The sequence below is a fragment of the Dryobates pubescens genome, chromosome 16 (genome assembly GCF_014839835.1).
Source record: "Dryobates pubescens isolate bDryPub1 chromosome 16, bDryPub1.pri, whole genome shotgun sequence".
Classification (NCBI taxonomy): Eukaryota; Metazoa; Chordata; class Aves; order Piciformes; family Picidae; genus Dryobates; species Dryobates pubescens.
In genome coordinates, this window is record NC_071627.1 from 10,764,630 (window position 1) to 10,783,665 (window position 19,036).

General features: G+C 39.5%; 1 protein-coding gene across 1 annotated transcript in view; it reads right to left on the reverse strand.

Annotated features, from left to right (window-relative positions):
- SLIT3 (slit guidance ligand 3) overlaps positions 1-19,036 on the reverse strand; it is a 508,252-nt gene that overhangs the window by 126,293 nt on the left and 362,923 nt on the right. The window contains exons 13-14 of the mRNA XM_054168241.1: positions 16,550-16,693; positions 13,794-13,957 (exon numbers count right to left, since the gene is read on the reverse strand). Of these exons, the coding sequence (XP_054024216.1) occupies positions 13,794-13,957; positions 16,550-16,693 (308 nt within the window). The remainder of the gene's footprint in view (positions 1-13,793; positions 13,958-16,549; positions 16,694-19,036) is intronic.

Sequence of the window (19,036 nt, forward strand, 5' to 3'; positions counted from 1 at the left end):
AGACTGCTTCAAAAGAGCTCCAGCAAATTCACATTTTCCTATTTGGGGCTTAGTCCAGTAACAAGGAAAAGAGATCTCATGAAAGCAGGAGTTATCTTGGTACATTCAAATGACAGAAGATTTCTAAAGACATCATTAAAAAGCCCCAAATTTTCAGACCTCATTTATGACATTTACTTTTAAGGGCAATCTTTTAAAAGAGAACCTTGCCAATTTTTCAGCAATTAGATACCTTTATTAACTATGTTAAACAAACAGCAAAGAAAAGTAATAGCAGTTTAAGTAATTTTCATTTTAATTAAGGAATGAGTAGACCATACTTAGTGAGAAGCACTCCCTCATGTACCATTACACTATGACTGACACACCTCTCTGACTAGGTTTTAGACTCATTCTAATGAAATGCCTTTCCAATTAGGCTCAGTGAACTAATCACTCTTTTGCAAGTTTGGTTTTCCTCTTTTAGTAACAATAGGTTGGAAACTTGATCTCTGCGCTTCAAGGAACCAGAGGTATTATTAAATGTGAACGTTAGGAAAGTGTTGCCAAGACCCCACCATGCAGTACCTGCCCACTCACTTCGTATTTCATAATGGAAGCACCAGATTTGTCCCAGGAACTTTGTGTAATGCCCAGTGATTGTAACTATCACAAAGTACTTTTTACTCTTTCAGAGTTTTGAGAGTCAATTGCAAGGCTTTCTCAGGAAGGAGCTGAGCAAGTTCAGTTTTCAAGAACCTGAAAACATCAATAAAAACTTTAACCTACACTGAAATTTGTTTCTAGACACTTGATGACATTCATCACTTGCTTCCCCTTCCCAGACTGATAAATATCCCACTGCTCATGTTATGACCTCATACCATTTGTATAGGAAAAAAGAAGACATGTAAATCCACTATTATTGTAATTTATGTTACACATTACTCCACAGGGTGATGCAGTGAAAGCAAGTAATTCTGCAGGCAATCTGGCATTTTGATTCCACAGGAACACTTCAGTTTAGTTTTGTAATTCCAAACAGTTATGAGAAACATCACATATAGCTTTGTACATTACACTTGCGTGGGGCCAAATACTTTACAGGTTATCCCGCCTATTGCAAATTGTACATCTAAAGTGAGACTTTGCTACTGTTTTTTAGCTTGGCAGCACTGCACTGAAAATATGAGGACCGCTGGGCATTTTAAAGTGTTATAAAAATACAGTCTATGGCTTTCCCTGCACCATCATCATTTAAACTCTTATCATTAAAAAAAACAACCTTCAATTTTCAGTCCTAAAAATTCCAGGCTTGGCAGTCAAGCCGAAACATGAAGTGATGAGCATATTATGGCTTGATTAGAAGAACACGGAGATATTCTTTCTAAGATCTGTGAAGCAGCAGATTTGGTTGTTTATGATTCCTTGGAAATAAAGCCAAAGATTAATAGTTATTGGGACCAGAATTTATTAAAACTTCTACAATTACAGCACACCTTGAAACCACCACCCAGAGAGTGCCTTTTTTAAAGACAAATTAACCTTTTGAAAAGCACTTCTAATTTTCCTTGTAGAAGCTTGCTTAGAAAGAATAATCACAAATGACACAAAGTTATACAGGGTGAAAATTTATTAAGTATAATTTTTAGTCTACTGATGGATACAAGATTGATCTTGAAGGATGGGAAAGTAAGGGGAATGCATGCTGAAGGAAAAAAAGGTATATATAACGTTTCCTTTCTTCCTCTTCTTTTTTTCCCTTTTGCCTGTCTTCTTCTTTTCTTCTAAATAAGTTTAAATAAGAGTTACTGAGGTAAGCATGGAGTCAAAACTAATCAAGAGCATGTAGATGCTCACCAAGCAGTCATCTGTTAGACTGTGAGACAGCAGGAATCACTTGTCAAAGACTAGATAAAATGTACTGTTTGACCTGAGCCTTGAGATCACTTGGACAGGTGGCTCCTCTATTAAGATATTCCCATCTGGGGGACTAATGTGAAATTCAGCCATCTGCTTCAGGACTCTTTAAGTGCATATATCCAATCCTACACACAGGGCTCTATTAGTGTGCTACTGCAGGGCTTAGAATGAACATGACAGGATTCAGGAAGTACAATTAACCATCACACACAGGTAGCACTTCTTCCACACTGTAAAATCACCTGTGGAAAGCCATGGAAAAGTGATGCAGGTGAGGCACAGAAGAAACACTTGTGACTTCATTTCACTCTTCCAGATCAGCCATTTGGTCATTTTACTATATCCAAAAGCCCATGTGTATTGTAGCTGAGAACTCTGTGAAGCTTGGCAGAATGTAAAACATGACCTGGGAGTTTCTAGTAATTTCTAAAATTGAAAGGAATTAAGTTTGCTCTGAAGCAAGTAGCTGAGGTAACAGCAGGCCTGTGTTTTAACTGAGAGCAGCTGTGTTGATTTGAATTGCTACTTATTCTGGTAACTTTTTTATTTGACAACCTAGGTGACACCACTATCAGACTATTGCAACTCATCAGTCTCATAAAACAAACACACATGCCTTCTTAGAAAACAGCGCTGAGATGAAGAAACATCCCATTTCCAAGCACTCAAAAATTTTAGGTGCTTTTCTAATACCTACATGAAGAAATTAAGCAACACAGACAAATAACTGCTCATCCGGTTGTTTTTAAGCATTGCTTGATAACCTGATTTCAGCTTTTAAAACTCAGCTTTGACTAAAGGACTTAAAGGAGTCCTGGATGATCTGTTCCAGAAAAAAAATCAAGCTGTCTCAATAATCTGATATATTTATTCTAGAAAAGATGGATCCAGCTACCTCAAACTTGGCACCAAAAACATGATCACAGACATCAGTTGGCCTAAATATTGAACAAAATGCCAAGAATCCTGACCCTCCCTTCTTCCTGTAACCACTAGATCACAGTTCTCTTAGGTTTTCTGGAAAAAAATATGAAGTACATTGTTTGAAATAATTTTACATCACTGGTATTAATTCATATCAGTAATTATAAGCAAAACCTAAGAATCTCAGACATTATTCTTTTGATGGCTCCAAAGCAGATAAGCAATAAATTTGCAAAATGAGGCACTATTTCTATATAAGAACCTTCTCTATGAGGCTCTCCAAGTCCTTTATGAATAGGTGTAATTATCTCTACTTTATGCTGGGGGGAAGTTAGGCAGAAGTCAGTTAAAGATCTCATCTAAGCTGTCAAAGCTAAAATGGCCCACTTGGGCATGCTGACTCAGCTCTGTCGCCAGGTAACTACTGGATAATACTGCTTCCATATAGGCCATGTCACCCAAGTAATTTCAAGAGGCAAAAGACAATGCTTTGCAGACACTTCTGAAGTTCTTTTGCAGTACACTCCACCATGGAACACCAGCACAATAAAATTGCTCATCAGATCAGGTCCAAAGTTATGCTAAGCAGCAGACATCTTGTTAGAGAAATGGCATCCAAAGCATACCTCAAGTAGAAGGGCTCATTGGATACCTCAACTAGAGAGATGCAGCTTTCATTATTTATAAAGAGGACAACAATGATTTTTCATCTCTGCAGGTATGGCTGGAATCACCCTTGAATCAAATTAATGAACAGGATGCCTAACCTTTTCATTATAGGAGCAATTAAACAGATTAATTACTTAGAAATGGTTTATTCTGCATGCAAGCCCTCTGGAAAGTCTGTCACAAACATCACTAGGGCTCCCCCCTGCAGTGCCCAGGAGTCTGGTGTAAGCAACACTTCACCTTTTCATTTTTCCTGCGAGAAAAGGGGAATCTCTCACCTTTTGATGCTTCTGAAAACAGCAGAAGTATCCCAGCATGCCATGCGGCAGGGAGTATGCAGCCTTCCATGGTGCTTGACAGAACCATGTTCAATTTGTATTGTTCTACCACATGGTTAGATCAAGCACAAAGGAAAACCCCATGGACAGCCAGAGTCAGAGTTAGGCAGCGCCAAAGAGAGAAGAGCGTTGAGAGGAAGCAGCATGGAGAAGCACAAGCTGAAGGTTCACGGAGAGCTGCTCTCCACTCCACCCATGCAAAAAGGTGCTGGATACAAGAGGTCATCCTTTAGGCTACAACTGCAGGAACGCCCTGGAGCACAATTTGGGTTAGTGTACATGAACAGAGCCCTGGTAAATTCAGAGACAGGACTGATACCACAGAAAATACTACCAAAGGACTGCAAACAGCTCCTTCCAGGAAGGATGTGCAACTTCCACCATGTATGGAATGCGCAATCTATGCTGCTCTTTGTTAGCTAATTACTTTCTCCTGGTGTCTCATTTCAGCATAAATACCATTTTAAAATGCAATCTTAGAAATACTGCAGCTCACATTAATAATAGCAGATTCTGAGGTGGTGGCCAAGCTTGGGTATCAAGTGCTCCCCAAGCTCCCTTTGAGCCCAATTTCAGCTCCCAGCAATCTTTCATGCTGGTGGCACTTACACTGAAAACCTGTAATTACCACTGCTTTGCTTTTTGCTTTTATTTTTTATTTCAGCTGCACTTCACAGCAAGGTAGCAGACATGCTACAACAGATATATTAAGGTAAACAGGAGTATTTTGTTATTCTGTTGGTCTCTTCTCCCCAGGCAGCCAGTACCAGAACAAGAGGACACAGTCTCAGGCTGTGTCAGGGGAGCTTTAGGCTGGATGTTAGGAAGAAGTTCTATACAGACAGAGTGATTGCCCATTGGAATGGGCTGCCCGGGGAGGTGGTGGAGTCACCATCATTGGAGGTGTTCAGGAAGAGACTTGATGGGGTGCTTGGTGCCATGGGTTAGTTGTTTAGGAGGGTTGGATTGGTTGATAGGTTGGGCGCGATGATCTTGAAGGTCTCTTCCAACCTGGTCTGGTCTATTCTATTCTATTCTATTCTATTCTGCTTCTTGATAGAGTGTTTTTTGGTTTTCGTATATCATTTGCTGATGGAACCATTCTCTCTTCCCAACATACCAGATTATTTTGAACAAGTTTAGTTCTTGCAACTCATTCCTGCAACTATGGCATATTAAAGTAGGACACTCAGTTTTGGCTTGATGGTTCCCACTGAAATAAAACTATCACTGACTTTGCTATCTGCAGAGCTATGCCAGTGGAAAGTGCTTTTGAAAGTCATATCGCACATGTTCTTGCAGGCTTCAGAAGTGAGAGGGGAAGTGTCTGCCCTTTGGAACTGCTCAGAACATTTTGCTGGACTTCAGTGAAGGTCAATACTTGTGCTTTAAAAAAAACACCACAGAACACTTTTCTTAGTAAGGTGTTTGCATTGCCCAAAGAACAAAGTCAGGACCAAGCAGATTATTCATTGCCTATATGGACAACAACACAAGTACCCAAGCAGAAATGGCAAATACAGCACAGGGTTCTGCTTCACCATTTTGCTGGGAACCAACATTAATGCCCAGAAACTCCAGAAAATACGTACAGTGTTAAGTTAATCACCTCCAACTGTGGGGTTGTGTACAGCAAGTACACAATTTGATTTACTCTCTATCTTTACAATCTAAGTAAAAAGGTAAAGTGGCCTTTTAGGGGAATTTAACACAATAAACCTTCAATCTCCACAAGCTGCCAAGCTAGCCAGAGTCCTAACTGATACAACAATTAGATTATTAATTTTCTTTTGTGACTCATGCAACATAGCACAAAGAGGCATTAATTCGCTTCCATGATTCACTCAAAGTATGCATGACCCTGGAATCCACATCTCATTTATTTAGAAATTAAACCTATAACTAGCATTCCTGCCAGTCATTTTGTATGGCTCTAACAAAGAAGGATGCAGAGTTCCATACCCTTATTCCTGCACTGGCTTAATAATGAAGCAGTTCTGGGTCTTCCACTAAATTGATCTACAGTACTCTGTTAAGCAATGAGACGGAATGGTTGATTTTATATTTCATACTGATTTTCAGTATTAAGTGGAATATCCATAATAAACTCAGTAGTTTCAGTGTCAATGAACTCTTTCAGTCCTATTGGAAACAAATGCAGTCAGAGCCCTGCAAATGTCTTCCTGAGAAACCCCTGCAGAATATTTTGAACAAATCTCTATTCCTCTGCCGCACTAATTAAACACTGCTTACAATAACTGCCTAAGCTAATCATCAACTACAATGAACAAGAGGTACCAGCACACAAAGAAAACTCTGCCAAAACCCTAATTTATGTCCTCAGAATACATAAGAGGCAAAATACTCCACAGGCACATTCTGGTCTTTATGCATGTTGCAGACTACTGCAAAAAAATGTGCAAGAAGAGAGCCTCCTCCTCTTGTGGTTTGTTGTTATTGTTCGGTTGTTTTTTTGTTTGTTTGGGGCTCCTTGTTGTTGTTGTGGTTTTGTGGGTTTTGTTTGTTTTTTTACAGAGAGCAGCACACTACTTTATAAATTCCATTTAAAAAAATAAATTAAATAATTTCCACAAGCCCCAGGTTGTACCCACAATCATTGTGCATAAATGTTGGCAAAAAAAGCATGAGTTGACAAGGAATGATCTTATCTCCAGATATTGGCCAGTTTTCCCCAAGCCCCTCCATTGGATATACTCTACATTCAAATGGCATTGTATGGTTTGCTCTTAGTGTTAATTCACCTCTTTACCCAAGATCTGTTTGTTCATCGGTCACTGAATCCATAGGTGGCAATGAATTTGAAGATAGGACCCTATTTTTAACTGTCCCATCAAGCTGTAACACCTCAGGAGACTGTGGCAATCATGAGATGAAAATTTATTGTCCAGTTGCAGGCTCAAACATTCCTGCACTGTTTTTAGCTGATGAGCTCTCTTCATGCCAATGCCTCTCCAATCACTTTCTTTATCTTATTCAAGTGACCACTATACACACAATACAGTGCTAACTTTGCACCTCTGGTGTTGCTCAGCTTAATGTCAACACAGGCTATGGCAATGTGAGAGAAGAGACAAACTTTGTCCCATGTTAGTTTTTGAGGTACTGAGTAATCACTCAGCTTTCCACCATAGTTAATGCAGACACCTGCAGAGAAGAACTCAGATCTCAAGTGAGAAATCTGTATAGCTCTGTACTCTGCCTATAAGGGGAATTTAGGACAACTATGTTATTTGGATGCCTAAGTGATGTGGATGCATCTGTGACTCAACATTCATTCTCCCTCTTTTCCTTGCCTCTCATCTATAATTGCAGATAAGGATGTTGGCTGGTAACAACACAGTTCAGATGTTTAGGTTTTGTGAAGACTACTTCATCTTAAAAATAAAATAAAGCACAGCCTTAAAATAAACTTTTTAACTGGGACACATTGATTTACTTTCTTATTAAGAACCACACTCTCTGCCAAACAGACCCACCTGCTCTCTGTTAGGCTTATGCTTCCTTGAGCAAAATAGTTTCCATTCTGCCTATTTCCCCCCTACTGCAGTGCAGGAAAATGTCCCCATGGTGTTTATCACGAGCTAGTGAGGAATTAGAGTAACTGACACAAATATTAGCAAAAATATCTGAATTGCTATCAAAGATTTACAGAGAAAGGAGGGCTATAACTAGTTTACACTTGTACAAGGGAATTTATCTCCATTGGAATTAGCTCATAGCAGTTTGTGTTGTGTTCTCCAATGACTTCAACTTCAGAAGAATGTCATGCAAACCAAAGCTCAAATATACTCAGACACAGTGTAGAGTGAATGTTTCACATTCACAAGGATGAATTAGGTCTAGGGTTTAATCTGCAGATGATTTGTTGCTGTCAAACAACCTTCCATTTAGATAGAAATATTCTTATGCTCAAATGCATGCCCTGAGTTTAGCTATATGCAGAGTTTCTGAAGGTACTTTCACTGGTTCTGTGTGTCTTTCAGGGAAGAAAAAAAAGTACAACACATAGTGTTTAACTGAATAAAACCAAAGCATACACCAAACATCCCACAGAAAGAAATCTGAGTGAAGTGTATTTTTCAGTTGTCTGTATCATTCATATTCCTTTTGATCCACTTGAGCAAAAGCCCTATTGAGAGAAAAGTGTTGGAGCTTGGCCTCAGACAAGATTTCCTGCACATGTGATTGAGCCTAGAGCACCCAGTGCAGGACTGCTGATCTCCACCACTCTCACCTGCAGCATTGACAAACCTACAAACTGTCAGAGCTTGATGCCTGCTCAGTCAAGAGCTGCTGGAGAACAGCACATTCAGGTCAGGCACTATCACCTGTCCCCAAGCACATGACAATGCAGCACTGTTACAAGGCTGACAAGAGCAGAGGGTTCCAGGGCTTTTGATCAAACAGAAAATACGAAGTGCAGGAATATGAAGGGTAGCCTGCAAGTGACTATTTGTTCCTCAAAATGGATGAAATCTGCAAAGCTGTCATCAGAGTGGCAAATTACAGAATCGACAGGAAGGTGTTTCAGTCTGCCAAATTATGGAAGACCTGGATGGAATTCACTTGCCTTTCACACACTGGTTGAGGTGTAACAAGATATTGCACCTTTCATTTTCAGAGCTCAAAGAGCTTAAATAGCATTTGTATGTCACTAGAAGCAGAGAAGGAGATAACCTAGGGAGACCAAGGAGAGCAGGACAGATTAATCTCATGAAGTTCAACAAAGGGACTGCACCTAGGGAGGAATAACCCATGTATCAGTACAGGTTGAAGGCTGTCCTGGTGAACAGCTGGATGACTATAAGCCAGCAATGTGCCCTCGTGGTCAAGAAGGCCAGTGGCATCCCAAGATGCATCAAGAATAGTGTGGCAAACAGGTTGAGGGAGGTTCTCCTCACCCTCTCCTTTGATGGTAGAGTCACCGCCCTGGAGTCATTCAAAACCCACCTGGATACTGTCCTATTCAACCTGCTCTAGGTGAACCTGCTCCAGCAAGAGGATTAGACTACATGATCTCCAGAGGTCCTTTCCAACCTGTATCATTCTGTAATTCTGTGATGGGACAAGAAACATGCCAACTGCCTTAGGGACTGGGCATAAAAGGCCTGTTTGTGCAGCCTGTGTTCTCCTGACTGGGAATGCTCCATCCTGTGCAGTTCTAGGTGTTTAAGTTGAAACAATGCAGAAAAGAGAGAAGGAAATTTCAGCTAATCACAAATCATAGGACCTATGTTCTGAAAGAGGCAGGTAATCCATGAAAGATTAATATGTATGAAAACAGAGGCTGGGGAAAAAAAAAAAAACAAGACACAAGGAATTAGAAGGAAAACTTATTTTTTAAGAGGTTGTATGAAATTCCTTCAAAAATTCTGAGGGGACTAACAGTAACTAAGTTACTTTCTAGTAAGAAGGGATAACACAAGAGATGTGACACCAGTGCTACATATATAAGCTCTGGATCCATATGTACAACAGAGGCTGACTTTGATTTATGTTGGGTTAACAAGAAGCAGTGCTCAAAAACGAGTGAATTGTGCTGGCAGATGGCTCATTGTCCTCCTCCCCACGCTTCTGACTTGTACAGCATTATCTGGAACTGAAGTAACTAATTAAAGTCTGTTAGATACAATGTATGTCCCAACACCAGAGGAGGCAGGAAGACAGGTTCACTTCACAGTATTTCAGCTAGTAATCTTATTTCTAAGGTTCTTATTTCTCAGAATTAAAAGGTAAAAAAGCTTTCATGATGTGATGCTTCTAGACACACACAGGCTTTGATCATTATCAGAAACATGTAGGTACAGCAGGTGGAACCTCCACTGCTTTTAAAATACACAATATACTGAAAAATGCAAACATGTTGGGGGGAAGAAAGCTCTACAGCTGAATACAAGGGCAGCTCTCTGCAAAAGCTATTTCATACCCAGTGTCACACAGCAATCAAGGATCCTGCCAATTCTTGAAGTGACAATAAGCTACCACAGAGACAACACAATCTGCTCATAGATTCATTTCCCTTCCTCCTAAAGCTCAGTGCTGCTTTGGAAAACAGAAATGCTGTGTTGTGAACTTAATCCAATGCTAGTGGGCAGAAGATTTTTGTTGTTATTTTTTCTTCCTTTTTCTACTAAGAATGGGAGCCTCCTGTGACCTAAGGCTGGAAAGAATCATTGGATCCTTAGGTGGTCATAGTGGGCAGATGCAGCTTAAAAGAAAACAATCATTACAATTTTACTGTTGCCACTGAAAATGACAGCATTTCCCTTTTCTAAACAGAAGAAGGAAAGAATTAGTCACAGCCCATTCCTCCAATTTCTCTTTCAAGAAAAACCTCTTTTAGTCTCAGATTCTATAGCTGTGGGGAGAAAGCTGAGCAAGGGGGCGGTTTATTATTTTGGTGCATCGCATTAAACGGAAGGCAGAAAAACACAGGCAATAGTATCTATTGCAATCTGATGCCTAAATGTACTTGGTAGTATATGCAACAGCTTTGCCTGTCTCAAAGCCCCAGGCAAAAACATGCCCCTCTCCCTGCTGTTCCTTCATTTCATGCTATAATGCTTCCAATTCTCCTTTTCAAAAGAATTATGCACATTATCTACCTGTTGCACACAATCTCCTTCCTATGGCCATCATAACCTTTGCAGATGTTGCTCCATCACTATCAGTAAAAGCTTGAGTCATTTGGTTTGGGGAGGAAATAGCATCTGGGAAAAGTGCCTTGATGATTAATTACAAAAAGACGGCATGTTCCTCTTGCTAAATGCTGTCTAAAAGGAGAGTGGGGAGCTCCAATAAAAACTGAATGTAACAATACGCAGAATGAAGTTTTTCTAGACTTGATTTTTTGATTTTTATTTTTCCCTATGCTGCATAGTTTTGTCTTCATGGTTTCATTTAATTAATCAATAAAGTTCTATTTAGCCGGTTTGAATTTTCAAATGTGACCTTCTTGGTGTTCCTCTACCACTTCAGACTGATGAAACTTGGAGCGCCTCAGCTTTTCTTCCCCCTTCCTGCTAAGCACTCCTCTCTCCTATCCTTGTATAATATACACATCCTGGTTTTTTCTTAATTTACTGAACACTCACATTTGTTTCTCACGCCAAGTCCTTACTGACAGTCCTCTTTACAATATTTTGTCAAGTTCAAAGTAAGGTGGACAACCCGCAGATTATTCAGGACATCAGAGTTTTGTGACTCAAGAACCAGACATTTCCCAGATGTCCAAGTATGAAGCTCACCTAAATTTAACTGCTCATAAGTGTAATCCTGACACTGGCTGAGTAACTCTTCTCCCACAGAACTCAAACATTCTGTGCATCCTCATCACTTTTCAAAGAGCAGGTCAGGATAAAATACCTCATATTACTTCTTTAACCAACCCTTCATATCCGCTGCACTTTCCCCCAACAAAACCATATTACTGACTATGGACTTGTATAAAAAAAACCCCAAACATATTAAAATATCAGGATCCCAAAACAAGAACCCTTTGGGAAAAGAGATTCACAAAAAGATTAAAAATTAAAATTCCTTTCTCACACACTGAGCACAAGATGTAAAATCTACATGTAAAAACTACACAGTAAGAATCCCACAGCCAGCCAGGACACTGACAAGTTACAAAGCACTGCCAACCCAGTGGGATTGTGCAGGTTCATCCCTGGATAACACAAAGCACTGCTCAGTATTCTGACTTTGAATGATGAAGATTCATACCTCATGGACTTTTCTGCACAGAGACATGCTGTGTTAAAACCCGGGATGAAATATACTCCTCAAAATGCAAACATGGAAAATTCCTGCCAAATGCCAAGTCTGAAGCAGCCATGATTCAGAGGGACAACTTGAGCAGAACAGGTACCAAGGGTGTCTGTTCTCTGGATTGATTTACAAACTAAGATTCTTCTAAATCATTAGACATTCCCCCTGTCTCATGTGAGCAGACAGTCAGTCGAGTTCAGTGTATCTCATCGCCATCTGGAAACTCTACAGGCAAGGATATCTTCTCCATTGAGCTTTTGAATAGAATTAGCTTTCATCCAGCTGAAATCTTTGTTCTGAAGCTGTACAATCCCTGCTCTGCTCCTTCATAAGTCAGGTTTATGCCTTTTCCATGTGGTTTTGATATACTTGTAGAACTGGAGACCAAGGGAAAAAGAGCCTAATGCCTCAAAGAAAGGACCCCCAAGATAAGAACTCACACAAAATATTATTCTCAACCTCACCAGGTACTGTGTTCTGTATTGTTGCTCTTCTTAGCTATAATCTTTCATAAATGATATCAGATGGTGTTTGCCTTATCCAATAGCTTGGGCCATTGTTCCAGGCATGCATGCACATACATAACATTAATTTCTCTAGCCTATTAATAAAAGCAGAAGACAATAGCAATGGCAAACTGAGTACAGATTTATACCAATCTATTTCTGTGGCTACTTTCCTTTCTAAATTATATTTATGCATTTTCATTTCCAGTTTAAACATGAATATGACTGACTAATTACCTTGTTACTATGATGGCCACAATCCAAAAACCTAGATAAAAGTATGTCATCATTTCAGTTCTGGTTATAAATTTTGTTGCTTGAGTTGCAAGTGATTGAAGACTTTAACAAGCATGCCCTAGGAAACCTGACTGCAAATGAAGTTGTCTTTATTTTATTTTCCCCATAAAGAGAAGGTTTAGCTCAGCATATTGCTCGCAGAGATACACAAAGCACAATGGCTTGTTTTGGGCTGCTGCCATTCAGTTTCATGCTGCATCTCCATCTACAGTCATTAATCTTTTACCAACAGGAACACAATTAATCATAGTTGTTTGTTTTGGGTTTTTTGGTTGATTTTCTGGTGGTTGGTTTTTTGTTTTTTGTTTTTTTCTTCTAGAGGAAAAAGACAAACATCATAGTGATTTTTATAGAAAACAGTGCAAGGTACTCATCAATAACAGTCATTTTCTATTTTTCTTCTTAGTACACACTAATAGATTTGCTCACTGAAACCTGCTTGTCTTTACAGTACACAAAAATGCAGTAATTGAAAATACAAATAACCAATAGCAAAAACACATGAAGGAGCAGTCTGCTTAGTTGTGCTGTATAGGGAAATAAATGTCCTTTTACTGATAGCTGGACCATAAATAAAGAACAGATAGGTTTGAAAAAATGGTGTTTACGTTACTTCAGAGGTTATTATTAGGTGGAAGTATTTTTCAATCTAGCTCATAGCACAAAATCTTTCCCTAAAGTGTGATGCAAGTTTTGGTTCACCAATGAGTAAGCCAAACAAAAAAAAATCTCACCAACTTCAGTGGGAGTTTTACTTGAATTAGTGCATGTTACTTGTGGACATACAAAAAAATCTTTGAAAGTATGTCAATTAATGCCATCTTCCCACCCCCCCCGCTTTACTCACATTCTGGGTCAGAAATGCTCATTGACAGTTGTATGAAAATCTCACATTACTTACTTAGCCTTTTAGGTCTGAGAACTTACTTGAGCTCAGCGCTTATTAAGGTCAGTAAGAGTTCTGCCTGAATACAAATGATGCTCCCTTCACCTTCCACTCCTTCAAAAGATGACATTTGCCACATGGATTCATAGATATCTTAATTGTTTTCTCTAGACATTTTGTAACAGACGGGTTTTTTTAAATTCAATGCTACAAGCTTTTCTCTTTCTCCTTTTCCTTGTTTTTAAGAGAAGACAGCTCCAGACTGCCCCCCCCTTTTTTTTTTATTTTTATTTTATTTTTTCCTCATCCATAAGGTAATTGGCTTTCTGGAGAACTAACTGAATTTCCCAAATTTAATTTTAAAAGATGCTCCATAATATCCATTATAGCAAACACTGTCCTGCAGATTCAATTAGCAGGCTCTCTGGACCTGCTTATTTCTGAATTGAAAGTGCAGTACAGCCTGGATAAATGAATTACCTGAGCAGCGGAACTTCTTGCTCTTGATCTGGCTGATTCGTTTGTTGGCAAGGCGACGCGGATTGCTGCATCGAGCACCGCTGGTTTCTATCGGATTATCCTGCAGGTAATCAGCCAGCCACTTCAAATGGCAGTCGCACACAAATGGATTCTGAGCTAAATGTCTGCAAGAAGGATGGGATGTTTAATCAGAAGTGACCTGTGACACTGTACTCCATCACTGTTTTTCACAAACGCAAACCTGAAGAGTAGAGTAATTGAATAAGCTTCCAAAAACCCAGGCCTGGCGGAAACCACACAGAGCTGCACATGAATGGGAGAATTCTGTGAGCTATCACATTTCGTAGCTCATTAAGCCTGCTGCAAGTCCTTTCATAGAGGAAACAAAAATTAAGATAGCAAAGTCTGCTTTATGCACACAGACCTCCTGTCTACAAAGTCCAGTGCTTCCTCCTGAGAGCCTGACATGCTGCCTTTAGAGAGAAATGCACCTTTTTAGATGTACCTGACCTGAAGATCATCTTGTATCCTGGTTGAAAAGAAATATTATTGGCATGCTCAGTTTCCTGGGGATCAAAATCTGAATTAGTAAAAAGCTTTGGATCTGTGGGCAAAGCTAGAAGTGATCCAGAGGTCTCTTCTCAAGAGTTAAACTGGCATTTGCATACAGCCATCCTGTGTAACAGTGTTCCCTTTCTGAGCAGTTTTTCCTGGAGCAAAAATTTTTACTTTTGAGACTGAACTGTTGTTGCAGGGTAGAACTTTAGTCTATCCTTCACCAAATTATAAACAACACATTTCCCACACATCTGGAAATAGATATTATAGCACTGACTTCAACTGGGTATTTTGACTTTGTTAATACAAATCTGCTAGAGTATCTCAGAGAGAAACAGTATTTCTCCACTGCTAGCATGATTTATTCTGCCTGACAAAGTTGAGCACTGTATTAGGAGAGTTTGTTAGGTCTACCTCAGAGCCGGATTCTGATCTCAGTTAACTTGCACCAATCCCTCTAACTTAAAGAGAGCAGGACATGGCTTTCTGATAACTGCAAGGAGAGTTTATGAAATGACAGATGTTCAAATTTGGTTTGGACAGAGGTGTAAAGTTAGTGCCTCACAAGAATTCTGCTGTTAGTGTGTTTTTTCCACTTAGAAAAACTTCTTTTCTTTTCTGTTTGCAGTTATATTTATGAACTGTCACTTAACAGAGTAAGTATGAAATACAGGAGGGCAAGGGCTGTCAGGGAGTGGGAAATGAAAGCATACACAGCAGAAAGCTCCTGGAGAAACTAAAGATTACTGTTGTAGTGGAGTCATTCCTGGTGTGCAAGGTCCAAAGAACAAACAAGGATACAGAGGCAGAATATGGGACTAGTTTTATAGCTCTAGGAAAAAAAAAAAAAAAAAAAAGGCAGAAAATGGCAATCACTTAGAGCTCTAAGAATGGGGGAATGAATCAAAACATTTAATGAAAAAGTGTCTTGGTGTGAAGCAACAAGTCTATTCCAGGTAGCGGCCACCAGGACTGGTGATAAAACCCCAGTGGAAACCAGGGAGCCATTTTTATACCCTAAGGGTGCTGCCTGTTGTTCAGCTGGACGATTCTTACATACCTCTATAAACAAACCTTCTCTATTACTCTTGTTTTCATGTGTATCTATGTACATATACTGCATGTTGCAGCAGAAAAAACACAGTGAAGAAGGGAGGGTTTGAGGACTGGGTTTGGGGGTGGGTTGATTTTCTAATGCCTTACTGGTTTGCAGCAATACATACTGGCCATGTTTCTGGGAAATTAAGGTTGTACTTGTGGCTGAGGAGGTAGCAGATACCCTGCTGCTAGAAATATTTTTTTTTAATATGAATTTAAACATTTATATAACTAACTTGGCCAATGCATTTCCAGTATTAAAATACATTAGCAGTAAAATAGCATTGTATTTATACACACATACATATTTTAACACTAAAAATGCCTGTGCTTGCACACTGTGTAAACACACAGAACTTCTTCTCTACATATGCACACACAAATATATACATAAACTCACATATGTGCAGTTGGGTAAGGGAGTTCCTCCTAGTTTTTAATTTCTATCAGGCTGCCAACTCCAGCTCTGAGGGAATAGTACTGTTTACCTTACTATCCTACTACTTACAGTTTTAAGATGAAACCATCTTTTGTAATTTCTGCTCTTTTGCTTCCAATTTTGCTTCCGATCCCTCTTCTCCTAATGCTTCCAATTCATAGACCCTCAGAAAATGTTTAGTGGGTTGTCTTAATGGGTCAAATAATACAATGTACCATTTCCCCTAAGCAGAACACCAGCTGAAATGTGGTTTCCAAAGTCACAAACTGTACAGCAGGACTCAGACCCAGCAAGGAGAGATGCCAACAACACTAGAAAGTGTTAGGTGATATCTTTGATAGATTTTGCTGTTCCCATATTGCACAGAGTCAAATTTCCCTATTATCTTCCCAACAAACAGTATGAATGAATTACTCTGAGGGCTTAACACACTTATGACATTTATGTTGCTATGGGCAGGTTTTATTGATAGCTGGCTGTGCTGAATTTAAGCAATACTTCTTTTTCTTGCTGCTTTTATTTCTGTCAGAAAAGGAAGGGCTACTACCCTAGGGTCTATTCCAAATTGTTTTAATCTCGGATGCAAAGCCTTTGCAAAAACAGGCAACATCTTTATGGGAAAAGGAGAGAGCTGTCATTTATGATATTCCTGCATACTCACAGAGTCTGGATCGATCGGAGAGGTGCGAAGAGCCCCTTGCTGATGGTCTGCAGTTTGTTGTCATAAAGAGATAGCAGTTTGAGATTATGCAGACCTTGGAACGTGTTTACCCTCAGGCAGTTGATCTTATTGGCATTGAGGAGCCTGAAAACAGAGGAAAGGTTTATCATTCATTAATCTGGTAGTAATCAAATATAGATAGACTGAACTTCAGGGCTAAATCTAAAAAAAAATTAACCCAGTCACCAAAGCCAATCCACATAAAAAGGTCTTCATTTGCCATTAAAAAGGTGAAAAATCACAGTCTGCACTAGAACTCCAATAGCAGGAGAATATATAGACATATAACTGCTACCAATCTTAAAACACTGACAAGATCTTGTGGGCTTTTTTCACCCACCATCCAATTTGTTCAAAATTCTCCACAAACACTTAAAGAAGTCTTCAGCTTAATATATGCAAAAATGGCAAATGCTCCCCACTTTATTATTCCATGCACACACTCATACACAAAGTCCACAGGCAGAAGAAACTTTTTTTCCAGTTTTCTTTATCAGCAGCCGTCTTAAATCTAACTGAAATTCCAGAAGCCTGACTTCTTTTGATAAGCAGTGCAGGGTTAATTTGATCATGGAAGAAAAGAAAACATGATTCTCCTCAGAGACAAGAAGAGAGAAGTGTAGGGTCTGGACTAAAATTTGCTGAAAAGCAGTCTCACTTCATACCTAAGAAGAGTCAAGCACTGGACCAGGCTGCTCAGATGAGTTGAGCAGTCTCCCATCATTGGAGGTTTTCAAGACGATACTGAATAAAGCCATGAGCAACCTGTCACAGTTACACCACAGTCCTCTGCAGTCATGGAAAAGCAGCACAAAGGCAATTTACATCCTTTTAAAAAATGTATTTTCCACATCTACAGAGCAGCTGGTTGGAAGAACTAATGAGTTCAGCCAGTACTTGTGCAAGCTCTCTTAAGATTATCCAGCCAGAGTTCTGTCACCAAAACATTTTTCTGTCATGTATACAAGTATATACAATCCCAACAAGAAGCTAGATCTCCCTCTGAGACGCTCCAACACAAGAACATTTAAATTGTCCCAGTCATCTGCATATGTAGTATTTTAGGTGCAGAAGGAAAATAGGCAAGAAATGACCTGTTCTTACAAAAGCCAGAATCCCCATCTTTTTTTTACTGAGAAAAATGCTACATTGCAAACAATTGATGCTATTAATTCAGTTCTCTTGGTCATTAAATTCTTGCTACTTTGCCAATAACTTTGAAGGGCTTAATATTGCAGCACTGTGGCCCTCTATGGGGCAGCACACTAATACTAAATCAGAAGAAAATGTGTTTATAAATAAAAATGAAAAGTCATCTTCCATTCCTCAGCAAGCAAACAATGCCTCTTAACCACAGCTCTAGCAGCACTGCATGTACACTGCTACATACAACAGGGCAACCTGTCAATGAAAAATTGCATACATGTTAGCTGCACATGATGCAGCCCCACAAAATAACCTCAGAAGCTTCTTCCTCTGCATAGCAAGCTGGATTTGCATTGCTGAAACCTTTGGAACACTGTGCAGTCAGTACAGCTCTCTGATCCTACTGTCCTTTTGGCAGCACCTCATTACTACAGTGAATGGCTACAGTAATTGTGAAACATAAAAGACAAGACAGAAGCATACTTGACCAAAGCCCTTTTCTCAAGGAGAACAGGAACACAGTGCTTTGGAATGAGAGGGAGTCAGAACAGAACTCACCTTTCCCAGCCTACAGAACAGTCAATATCAATTTACCAGAAGTTTCTTCTTTTGTGAGAAACAGTTTGGTGTCAAAGGACAGAAAGTCCCATAGAAGGCAACGATGAATAAAGGAGGTTACATTTTTGCATGAACTACTAACCAAAAAAAAAATTTATGAAAGCATAAGCTAGACTGGTATGACCTCTCTAGAATCTGTATTATTGTGACTGATAATTATGTGACACCTCATCCACACTCCTGGTGTGTGTTACTTCTGGTTGACTCCACCAGCAGTAACAGCACAATTTTCATATTAGGCTGCAAGAACAGTTTCTACCACGCATCTGACTTCTAAGATTTTCCTCCAACAGCAAACATCAATGTCACTGCTTACAAGACATTTGTGTGTCCTAGCCAAAGCAGTTTATTCCCCATTGGTTCTTGTGCATTATGCATTTCTCTTTCAAGTTTGCACATTAACTTTTCCATAAAGAACAGTTAAGGAGCTATTAGAGAGCAGAATTAGCTGCTGAGTTTTGAACAATAACCCTAGACATGCACTTACGCATTGCAAGTCTTTTGGTTTCTAACCCTTGTCCTTGTGCACTGCTCCCATAATGGGTTTAAGTAATGCACATTAGAATCACAGAATCATTTAGGCTGGAAAGTTGTCTAAGATCATTGAATCCAACCATTGATGTAGCAGGACCATGGCCATTAAACCATGTCCCCATGTGCTAC